The 11,632-nt window shown below is 24.0% G+C and overlaps 2 protein-coding genes across 4 annotated transcripts; both read left to right on the top strand.

The window, feature by feature from the left end:
- The first annotated feature begins 5,475 nt into the window (after positions 1-5,475).
- On the top strand, positions 5,476-9,876 carry LOC122860272 (protein prenyltransferase alpha subunit repeat-containing protein 1). Of its 2 annotated transcripts, none has more exons than XM_044163997.1 (3): positions 5,476-5,840; positions 6,249-7,706; positions 7,964-8,293. In XM_044163997.1, exons 1-2 carry the CDS (start codon positions 5,764-5,766, stop codon positions 7,468-7,470), a joined length of 1,299 nt encoding a protein of 432 aa, XP_044019932.1. In that variant the 5' UTR covers positions 5,476-5,763; the 3' UTR covers positions 7,471-7,706; positions 7,964-8,293. The 2 variants fall into 2 exon arrangements, with proteins under 2 accessions (XP_044019932.1, XP_044019933.1); XM_044163998.1 differs by lacking the exon at positions 7,964-8,293 and adding an exon at positions 9,780-9,876 and having other exon boundaries at positions 5,677-5,840.
- On the top strand, positions 9,077-11,548 carry LOC122860273 (GRAM domain-containing protein 2A-like). Of its 2 annotated transcripts, none has more exons than XM_044164001.1 (5): positions 9,077-9,929; positions 10,215-10,362; positions 10,496-11,004; positions 11,097-11,352; positions 11,415-11,548. In XM_044164001.1, the coding sequence occupies exons 2-5, from the start codon at positions 10,276-10,278 to the stop codon at positions 11,526-11,528; spliced, it is 966 nt and encodes a 321-aa protein (XP_044019936.1). In that variant the 5' UTR covers positions 9,077-9,929; positions 10,215-10,275; the 3' UTR covers positions 11,529-11,548. The 2 variants fall into 2 exon arrangements, with proteins under 2 accessions (XP_044019936.1, XP_044019935.1); XM_044164000.1 differs by lacking the exon at positions 9,077-9,929 and adding an exon at positions 10,093-10,135.
- Positions 11,549-11,632: the final 84 nt, after the last annotated feature.

An 11,632-nucleotide genomic window follows, 5' to 3' on the forward strand; every position in this document is an offset into this window, starting at 1 on the left:
ATCAAAGAATCGAATGTCATTAATAATTTTATTTTCATATTTTCATTTGTATTATTCATATATTATTAAGTTCTCTGGCTACGTGACAAATGTCGCATCACTAAATATTAAATAAAATCTAAAATACTTTTATACATACATTTTTTTATATAAGTATGTATGTGCCTGAATTAAAACATCAATATAAATTTTTTACATCAAATCATATTTTTCAGTTTATATTATTGATAGGATAATTTTTTTTGCAATGCAGTATAGTTGGAAAAAATTTTATTAGGATTTTATGTGACTCAATGAGATTTAAAACATTATAGATAATATAAATATTTTAGAATAACAATCCAACATCATTAAAACAAGTCGTTTAGCGTTTTTATTTTTAGATCCTCAAGAAGAATATTATCGGTTTGTCTGATTATGTGACTTATATCACATATACCTTAAAATTTTTTTTTTTATATAAACTAAAAATATATTTTTTTATTTTGAAAATTGAAAAAACAATAAATAAAAAATTTGGTAAATTACTATCAAAGAAGTCGCCAATTTTAAATGCTTTTTTCAATTAATTTAGTTATTTAAAACTTCTCTCCGATATGATATTATTATTTCAAATAATTTCATATGCTTTCGTGTAATATAAATTAATTCAGGATAATTTTAAACATCTCAAGAATTTTTTTTTTGTTAAAATTTAACATTTATTGCTAAACGAACTTGTTTTTTTTTTTTTTATTATAATTTTTTTCAAATATAAAAAAAAATAAAATGATAATTTACTGAAGTAATTAAGAATTCTGTTTCTGTTGATATTTTTTTCCACACGATACCAATATTAGTTTACGTGATTAATTAATTTTTTTTATTATATATATAGTTGAAATGATTTTAAAACGAAATTTGATTCGTTGAGCTTCGAAGACGATTGACTCTGAAAGGATCAGGTGATTTATAAATCAGCCAATCAAATCATTAATAGAATCGGATGATATTTTTTTAATAATAGAAATAATAAAATTTACCAACTCTTGTTCAATTCTCCCCTTTTCTTGTTCATTATATAATTTTTTTTTTGTCTAATCAAGTTGAAAAAACACCTATAAAAGCTGAAACAAAACGTTGAAATTTACCTTTCTTGTGTCTCAGTTGCGGCACAAGGCTACATCGTTTCTTCATAATTTCAACGGGGCAACAAGTCTTCAAACTCGATTGACTGAACTAAGAATCATAAATAAACCCGATTGATATTTTTTATAATTAAATAAAAAATGTTTCAATCTCGGATGTTTATTACGACTGCCACAAGATTCCTCATCTTGATTGGAATTATTGGTAATTATATAAAATGAAAAATAAAAGCAATCATTTATCAAGATAAATTGTAATGCATAATAATTATTTGAAAAAAAATACTTTTCTGTTTCAGTGTCTGTGCATGGAAAAGCTCAATACCAGAGTGTATATAGTCCAGTTTTTGGTAGTTTCAATAAACGAGTGGACGTTTTTGAAGAAGGTTTAATCGACAGCTGTTTGACAACTATAACAGCTAAAACTTACGATGGAACGGTTCCTAACAAGAATATTAATTTCCAATTGGAAGATGACATTCCTTACTTTGAAATTCAAAATAATGGTTGTCTGAAAATAAAACCAGGGATGACTATTTCGAAGACCAATGACAATCCAACTTTGCCTGTTGTTGTAATTGCTACAGATACACGTCGTTCACAATTAAGTAATGGAATTACAATTAATATAAATTTTACATCATCAGACACGAACGTGTATCGTAAATTAATAAAAATTCAAAGTTCATACTGGTTTGGAATTGAATATGACGATGATGATGATAATGATGATGATGATAAAAAGAATGTCATTGGAATTCCGGAAACTATTGAACCTTCTGAGCCAATTATGACTGTCACTAACATGACAGAGAATGTAGTTAATTTTACTTCACTCAATGATAAACATGGATTTTTTCGGTTTGAAAACCACCGAGTATATGCAAACAAAGATAAACTTAATTTTACAAATGAAAATGGCATTGGAATGAGAGACTTTGACTTGATAATTGTGGCAACAAATGATCAACATCAATATCAATATCGAAAAATAAAAATAAAAACATTACGATCAAGAGGTTCACCACCAACTATAGAACACTACAAGTCTGTATTATTGATTAATGAGGAAACTGTTATAAATGGATGTATTTGGCGATTGGATGCAAAGGAACCTGAACCGAAAATTGGCTCAACTATTTATTTCGAAATTATAAAACCAACCAACTATTTCAGTATCGACGAGACGGGATGTATTGAATTAAAAGGAACACTTGATCGTGAGTGTATGATGTCAGATTACAATTGTCCCCCAAGTCAATTGAAAGTTATTGCTTTTTTTGAAGGACATTTCTTAGAAAGTTTGGTTTCTATGAACGTTTCTATTGAGGACTCTAATGATCATGCTCCTAAGTTAAAAATGAAACATGCAACTGTTTATGAACGTAAAAAGTCAAAACTTATTGCTAATTTGACAGCAATTGATGAAGATTCAAAGGAAACAAATGGTAACGCTTTTAGTTATAAAATAAATCGTGATTCTCATTACCCTGATGGTGATAAATTTGAAATTAAAAATAAAAATCAATTGTACAACATCGTACCTCTTCATGTAAATACAGAAAAAACAAAATATGAAATTTCGATAAGTATAACAGACAATGGAAATCCACGTAAAAGTAATACTTCAATATTCACCGTTGAAGTAAAAAAGAGAAACGCTTTAAAATTTATCCAGTCTAAATATGTTGTTTTTGTATCTGAAGATGGAGAAATTCATACACCAGTTACGAAATACTTTTGGGTTAAAAACAATTTAGGTCCAGTAGACTATAAAATATTTCAAACTGATACTGAAAATGATTTTTCAGTTGCTAAAATTTATGATTCAGATATGGACATTTATTATGGACAAATAGTCGTCAATAAAAACTTCAATTATCGGGGAAAAAAAAATTCCACCGATCTTCATATAAAGGCATCGGATAAATTTTCAGACGATTTATTGACAGTTAAAATAAATTACATAAATGCCAACAAACCTGCTCTCAAGCTGAATCTTTTAGGTAATTCATATTCTAAAATGAAACAAATTGCCAAAGATTCAGTTGAATGCATCGCAAAAGTTCGTGTAGCTGATGAAAGTTTAATAGCGAATAACCCTATTCAGTATAATATTTCTGAGGCATCAAGTGAACGTTATCTTGGCTCGAGTGATTATTCAGAAGGAGTTGTAAAAAGTCTATTTGTTAAAATTGATAAAGATAATGGCTGTATTCAAATTCAAAAGTATAACGGCCTCAATCACAATGAACTGATGGTTGTACGAGCTTATTATAAAGAAGATGATTCGCCGAAACCTTTAATCGCAAGACATTTGATTAATATACGTCTTGTAACTTCAAATAACCAGATGTACAATGTTACTGTGACAGATGCAAAATGAAAATTAAATTTTTTTCATACTAACTTTTTACTTTGTGAGCTCAAGTAGATTTTTCAGGTATATTGTTCTAATAATGATAATGAAAAACTAATTATGTCAATTGACATTTATGAAATAAAAATTGCAAATAAATATGTTTCTCTTTTCATGATAATATGTATAACAATTAAACAAATTATTGTTTATAAAATTAATTAAGTCATTAAACAGTAACTATATATTATAATAATAATAATAATAAAAATTAAATGGCTTATTATTTAATCAAAAAAAATAATAAATAAAAATTGAAGAAATATTCATTCCTCTTTAATTATACTTATTGTATTCATTTTTTTTCCATATTATTACATTCTTCATATACATATAACAAATAATTCAAACAAATTACGTGTGCACGTTAATTCAATTAAAAAAAAAAATATAAATAAATAACAATTTCAGTGAGAATTTATGTTGAAATTAAAAATTCAAGTATGTGATATAAAATGCACTTGCATTTTAATTTTAATATTTATTGAAAAAAAAAAAAAAAAAAAAATGATAAATTGTCTATATTTATAAATTTGGTTAAAATTTATTATGTAACTTGGTTTAATTTGAAAAATCGGATGATGTTTTTTTCAATAAGCTCGAATGTTATATCGAAGAATCCAATGTCATTAGAACAAAGTCATTAATATTTTTATTTATATATTTCTACGCAGCATATCATCGGCTTGTGTGATTACGTGACGTATGCTTCATCAACCAATATGGTCGAAAATAAAATATATTCTGTTTTATAAAATACAATAAAAAACATTAAATTTATTTTGTTGTTTTTAGTGTTTTGTTTATTTCTAGGCAGCTTATTATCAACTCGCCTCACAACATGACAAATGTCACGTCAGCCAAAGTCAATTAAATTTCAAAATACTTCTATTATCTGTGTAAGGCATTAACAAAAATCATTATCATTTATATTTTTATATTTTTCATAATAATTGTTTCTCCGGCTACGTGACAATTGACACATCAACAAATATCAAATAAATTTTAAAATATACTTCTATTATCTGTATGAGGCATAATTTGAATCATCAATTTATAATTTTTGCATTAAATCTCAATTTCTAGTTTACTTCTCATGGGGTTTTTTTTTTTTAATACAATTATTTATTTAAAAAATAATATTTTCACGTATTATTCTATATGAGACTCGGTGTAATTTAAAAAATTGGGTGATATGAATATTTTTATATAAGATTCATTAGAATAAAAGTCATTAATATTTTTATTTTTATTTGCAGCTCATTATCGGCTCACGCGTTTACGTGACAAATGTTTGTCTCATCAACTGTCTGCATCGAATGATTTTTTTCTACCCGAATATTGACATATAATATTATACATATTAGCTGATGAATATAAATGTTAGCTAAAAAATAAAAAACAATTAAAACCTCAAAAGTGATTGAAAATTGAATTTATTTTTGGCTTTATTCTATTCTGTTTATTATTTGTTTTTTTTTTTAAAATGGCCTATTAATATTGGCCCACGTGACAAAGCGATGTCACTCTTAATTATATAAAAATAAGTTCAAAGATTGACTTTGAAGCTAAAAGTACTCAGTCAAAAGTACTCATTAATAAAAATTATAATTCAACAAATGTTTATTTATTAATATTTGAGAATAATTATTGTTGTAATGATAAAAAAAATTTTTAAATATTAAACCAATTGTTAAAATGAATTTAATATTTTGTTCTTTATTTAGTTTTTATTTTATTTTATTTTATTTATTCATTCAAGATAAAAATTAGTACTAATTACATAGAACTTTTTAATGTCCGAATAGTTATTTAATAATTACTTTTTGAATTTTTTACAATTTAAAAAAAAAAAATCAACGCCATCGTAAGTTTGTTTTCTTAACTAATTTTTTTAAATGATGATAAAATAGAAATCATTTTCTCAACAATAACAACAATAAAATAAATTAATAATAAACAATTGCAATTTGCAATTGCAAGTAAATCAAAGTAAACCCACCCACTATTATAGACATGTATTTTGCATAATTTATATTTACTGCATTATTTTTATTTATTACTATTAATGTTTTTGTGAGCTTGAAAGAGAGAGAGAGAGAGTGAAAGAGCGAAAAAAAAAAAAAAGAATATTTTGACAGTTCAATAAAGGATATATATATACTATTTATTTATTTATTTTGAAATAAAGTTATTAAATAATAAAAAAAATTAAAAATGCAAGAAGATATATTTCCAGCAGCTGAAAAAATTCTCACTGACATTGAAAATATTTTACGAAAAGATATAAATCTGTAAGTTTATTTATTTATTTATTTATTTATTCTATAATTTCCAATTTAATTTTTTACCAACAATCTAAATTAATTCCCTATCAAATGAATAATGTAAAAAAATATTAACTACTTGTGTTGTCATTGACTATTAAAGTTCAACGTCTTGTAAATAATTAACAACATTTTTAAACAAACAATTGATCAACTTTATAATACATCATGTCATTGTGAACATAAACAATCTATTCACCTCATTAATAAATTATTTTCAAGCCTATTAATTATCAAATCAGCAATACATTTTCATTGCTCCAATATTGCAAATTAAAATAATTAATACAATGTCAACAATTCAAATGATACCCAAGCAATTGTTGCTAAACAATTACATTCAAATAATAATAAAAATATTTATTGAATTTTCAGGAAGAGCTTTGAGATAATACCAGTGTCTGACAATGGTAATAAATCACCAGTGTACCATGTTGAAAATTCATTGGGTCTAGCTTCTTGGTGTATCCAACCTCTGTACATTTATACCTACAAAAAAATATTTAATTTACGTGAAAAAAAATTGGTACGTCGTGAAGATCCAATAAATTTATCACGTTGGTTAATGGGTGCACTTCTTTTAAATCCAGATGTATCAACACTTTGGAATATGCGACGTGAACTTGTATGTTCTGATCGTCTTGACATCATTCAAGAATTACGTTTCATTAAAATAGTATTATACAACAAGGCAAAATGTTTTGAGGCATTTTCATATCGTCGTTGGTTAATACAATTTATATTAATTGATAAAAAAATACCACAAAAACCACAACTTGATCCTCAAACATTGCTAAGTGATGAATTAATTGTTGCTGGTATGTCTGCTGATAGATATGCCAATAATTATCATGCATGGAATTATCGTCAATTTATCATAGAAACATATGAATTATTATCACCATCAACATTTGGATCATTGCTATTAAATGAATGGGATAATTCAGGTGTTTGGTGTCGTAGAAATGTCAGTGATCACAGTGGTTTTTCATACAGAGAATATTTACTCAAAAAAATATTAACAATTGAAAGCACAACAGATGAAACAAGATCATCATTTACAACTGAAAATTTAAAAGCAAGACGTGAAATAATATTTAAATACATTCAAGTTACTGAAACAGAATGTAATAGTAATATTTTAAACAATGGTTTATCATCAAAAATATTAAATATTCTTCATAATCATGATAACAATATAACAAATGAAAATATTAATTATGAAAGAGTGCTAATAAGTTTGTCATATTGGATTGAAGATTGTCAATTTAATGAAGATTTAATGTGTGTATATAGTGGACATGAAACAATTTGGTACCATCGTAGATATCTTGCTTATGCATTGATAATATTAGATGATTCTTATAATAAATATTTATGTTATAAAAAAGAAGATTTTAAAACGAGGCATTTAGTTAAAAATACTCATGTAGATAATAATAAAAAAGCTTATAATGATACTGTATTAAAATTTACATTTGCTAAAAGAAATAGAAGTATTGTTGATACAACAAGAAAAATTGGTGGACATCAAGTCTCAATTGCAGAAAAATTTATCAAGTACCTTGTTGAACTTGGTCTTGATAGTAAATATTGAAAGAAAAGAATATAATGTATTTTTTTTCAATAAATTTATATTCCATAATATTGTTTATTATATTTTTCATTTAGTAAATTTGATCAGTTATTTAATGAGAGTATTTTTTATGATGGTGATGATGAGGGACGACAGGACATGGCCTTGAATTATCAAATGATTTTTATGACTTTCACTGTCAACGACCATCTTCAATAATAATAATTTCATCAAAGTAAAAATTTATTTATCAATTGGTAAGTTTAAATTTATATAAACAAAAAAAAAAATTTATTTATCAATGACGAAATATTTTAAAATTAATTATTGTATATTTTTGATTTAAAAAAATATATATTTCGATTTTAAATTGTAATTGTTTTGATATATATTTTTCAAGGTTTTATTTTTGTCTGAAAATATTAACTCAATCTGTATAATAAGTGTAATTTAATACGTTTTTTATTTTGTTGATGTAATCAACTTTGTTCTTTGGCTGGTAATAAATGAACAGGTTTTTTTCGAGCAGTTGTTTAACGACACTGTGTATTTGGTATTATTTTAAAATAATTTTTAAAAAAGAAGCCATCCAACAGGATAAACAGGCTTGAGGGAGAAGATGTAATGAAAAAAGAAAACAAAAAATTAAAACAAGTGGTGGAAAGATCAGTGGCCACTGCACAGATGGTCATCTTGCACATCACTTGCTTATCGTATTTCTTTTGGTGATGTGTTTTGGAAATAGAATTTCGAAAAAAAAAGAAACTAACAAATAGCCAAATAAAATTATTACATAACTGACTTTATTAATTAACTAAAAAAAAATTCAACAAGTTTAGTGATATTTTAAACAACAGAGATTCAACTTTTTTATAATAATTTTTATTATTTAAATAAATAATTATTTATTTAAAGACAATCATGTTTTGTCTTTTGCAAGGTTTTCAAACACATAATACTTCAAAACGATTATTTAAAAGGTAAATAAATTTTAAATAAAAAAAAATCATAAAATAAAAATACAAAAAGATATTTAAATTTTAAATAATAATTTTAATTTTTTAAATAAATATTAATTTAATATATTTATAATTTAAAAATGAAAAATTATTTTTTGTTTTATTGTTAATATGAAAAATTTAAGTAAAGATAAAATTATGTAATTTTTGTTGAATAGTAAATAATTTAAATTTCATAGAAAAAATAAAATTTCGATTTTAAAAGACACAAATTTATTACCTGCATTTTAAATTCTAATATCAAGATTTTTATCTTATTTCTTGGGGCATGTTTTCGAGCAGATCATGATAATCGTATTGGGGAAAAAATAAATAGGAAAACGCATAAAATAAATGAAAATAAATTCAAGCACAATCGATACTTGTAGATAAACATGAAATATATATTTTTTAACTATTGATCTTTATTTATGGAGTAGACTGAAAAATTATCATCAAAGAAAAAACATGTTAAATGTTCAAGAAATAATTTAGCATATTATTTTTGTTGACCCTCTATATTGTCTAATAAAAATTCAAGACAAATTTTCATTTTAATATGTAAATAATTAAATGAAAAATAATGTGTTTTATAATAAAAATTGATTTTTAATAAAAGGAATATTTAAATTTTTTTTGTAGCCACTATTTCATTGTCAATTTTTAAACGAGTTGGTATGGGTCAAATACAATAATAATTATCATTCTGAGTCATTCAAAAAATTGATCGTCTTTAACATCACATAGCTATACAATTTATTACAAATTTATAAGTAAAAGTTTCAAGTTGAAGGTCAATATTGTCGCATTTAGGTGTCCACGTAGGAGGACATTACAATAGTGCTATTAAATTTTTTTATAATACTCAGTTTGAGCCCGGCTGGTCCGTGGAATTCGTCTTAAAACTCATAAAACCAAGATTTAAATTACTACTGGGAATAATTAAAAATTATTATTCCTTTTTTTTTTTTTTTTAACAAAAATAACACAGTGAATAATTAAATTTGTAAATTGAAAGTTTTATTTTTATTTTTTTTTGATAAAATATAATCATGGGTATTTTATTTTTGGCAAAACTTGCTGTTGAAAGTTTTAGCTCAAAATGGAAAAATTCTAAAAAAGCTATGTTTAAAAGACGAAAATATCAACAAGGCTTTTATTAAATTTATTTTTTTTTTTATATATAAAATTAATTGTCCAGGCAATTAATTTTTGATCATTTATTTTTTATTTTTAACTGGTGTTATTGTCTCATGAGGTAAAAATAATTATATAAAATGAAAAATTTATTAAAATTAATTGACTAAATAATAATTATTCTATTTTCAACAGATCGGTTGGAGGGATTCACTCATCTCCAAGAAAATCAATAGAATTTGATTTAGAAAATCACAATGAATATCAGCATTCACAAAGTAATTTAAAATCGAAACAAAATCAAACAAGCTTTGATCATGAAGTGTCGCGGCAATCCACCAACAGGTAAATATAAATTTTTCAAGATAAATTGCTATCAACAAAAAAAAAAAAACGTGTAATCTGTTGATAAATATTATTTCTTGACTTTATTATCAGTATAAATTTTTAAATCGCTATCGACTATTTGTCTTTCATAAAAAAAAATACTTGGATCTTTCAATTTCTTTAAATACTTTGAGAAAAAAAATGAAATTACTACGAGAAAAAATGTAGAATAGTAAAATTTCTATTATTTTTTAAATTTCATTTCGAAACCGTTTATTTTATAAAAGAAAATTTTTTTTACAGTGCACAGTTAAAGCCTCACACTACCAGTACACCAATAAAAACTAGCAATAAAAAATCAACAATGTCTGTTAATGATTCATCAGTGATACTGTCATCAAGTAATCCATCAAATTCGAGACAAAAAAAATTCTATCGACACTTTACAGAGGTTGGTAAAATAATTTATGTTTAAAAAATATATTTAAATTTATAAATCTATTTGTAAAAAGAATTTAATAGAAAAACAAAAAATTCATTGATAAATTTAATTAATTTATTTTCTTTCTATATTTCATGACAAGATCAGTTCAAATGAGCTAATAATTGATTACTACAATTGTGCCCTCGATGGCGATATACTTCGTCAAGGACATCTTTACATAACAAAAAATTACTTTGCTTTTTACAGTAATTTATTTGGTAACATTACAAAAATTTTACTACCAATAACATTAATCAAAAATATAACAAAAGAAAAAATAATTAAAATATTTTCAAATACAATAACAATTACTACCGAAAATAATGATAAATATATTTTTTGCTCATTATTGTCGAGAGATTCGACATTTAAATTAATGATGCAAGTATGGAACAAAAAAAATGAAGAAAAAGCAAATTTACTGATTTTTAAAGAACCAGAATTTTTGCATCATGATGATAATAATTTAGCAACTGATAATGAAAAATTTGATTCATCCTTGAATACTCAAAATAATGATAATAATTTATCAACAACTGCAATTGTTTATGCTGATCTTGATGGATCATCATCATCATTAAAAAACTACAACTTAAATTCTACTACAAAGTAAATAAATTTTTCTTTTTTACATTTAAAATTATAAACAAATTATTGATGTTATTATTGCTTAATAATTAAAATTAATATTTATTTTTCAGCATTAATGAAAATATAGAAAAATCAAGTACCACTGGAATTTTTGAGTTTTTAAAAAAACATAAATTAAAATCAACAACTTTAATAACAATATTAATTGCACTTTTAGTTGCACTATATATTTCTGCAGCATTTATGATGTTACGAATAGATAAACTTCACACAGTGTATATTAATCATCCATTGATGTCTCAAAATAAATTAACACATGATCATTTAATTGATTATCTCAACACAAATCTTGATCAAATCGTCAAGGTAATTTTTATATCTATTCTAGTAATTTAAATATTTGTTATAATTAAATTTATTTGTAATAGGTAAGAGAAAGTTTGCAACTATTGTCTGATGAATTTCTGTCAATGAGTCAGAAGTTTAATGATGCAAGTCAGACGAGTGATCAGACTGGAAAACCAATTGATTCATCAAGCTAACACAGAAAATTAATTGACTTATTTTTAATATAATCTTTATGTTGTTAGAAAATGTTTGAAATTTTTTGTTTTTAATAATAATTCAAGGGTAACTATTTAATGAT

This window comes from Aphidius gifuensis, linkage group LG1 (genome assembly GCF_014905175.1).
Source record: "Aphidius gifuensis isolate YNYX2018 linkage group LG1, ASM1490517v1, whole genome shotgun sequence".
Classification (NCBI taxonomy): Eukaryota; Metazoa; Arthropoda; class Insecta; order Hymenoptera; family Braconidae; genus Aphidius; species Aphidius gifuensis.

Bases quoted from the DNA above. Each gene is read 5' to 3' on its own strand.
- LOC122860273 (XM_044164000.1), top strand. From the start codon at position 10,113: ATGAAATTACTACGAGAAAAAAT. The intron at 10,363-10,495 runs GTTGGTAAAATA...TTTCATGACAAG, and splicing joins TCTATCGACACTTTACAGAG to ATCAGTTCAAATGAGCTAAT. The intron at 11,005-11,096 runs GTAAATAAATTT...TTTATTTTTCAG, and splicing joins AACTTAAATTCTACTACAAA to CATTAATGAAAATATAGAAA.
- LOC122860272 (XM_044163997.1), top strand. From the start codon at position 5,764: ATGCAAGAAGATATATTTCCAGCAGCTGAAAAAATTCTCACTGACATT. The intron at 5,841-6,248 runs GTAAGTTTATTT...TTGAATTTTCAG, and splicing joins TTACGAAAAGATATAAATCT to GAAGAGCTTTGAGATAATAC.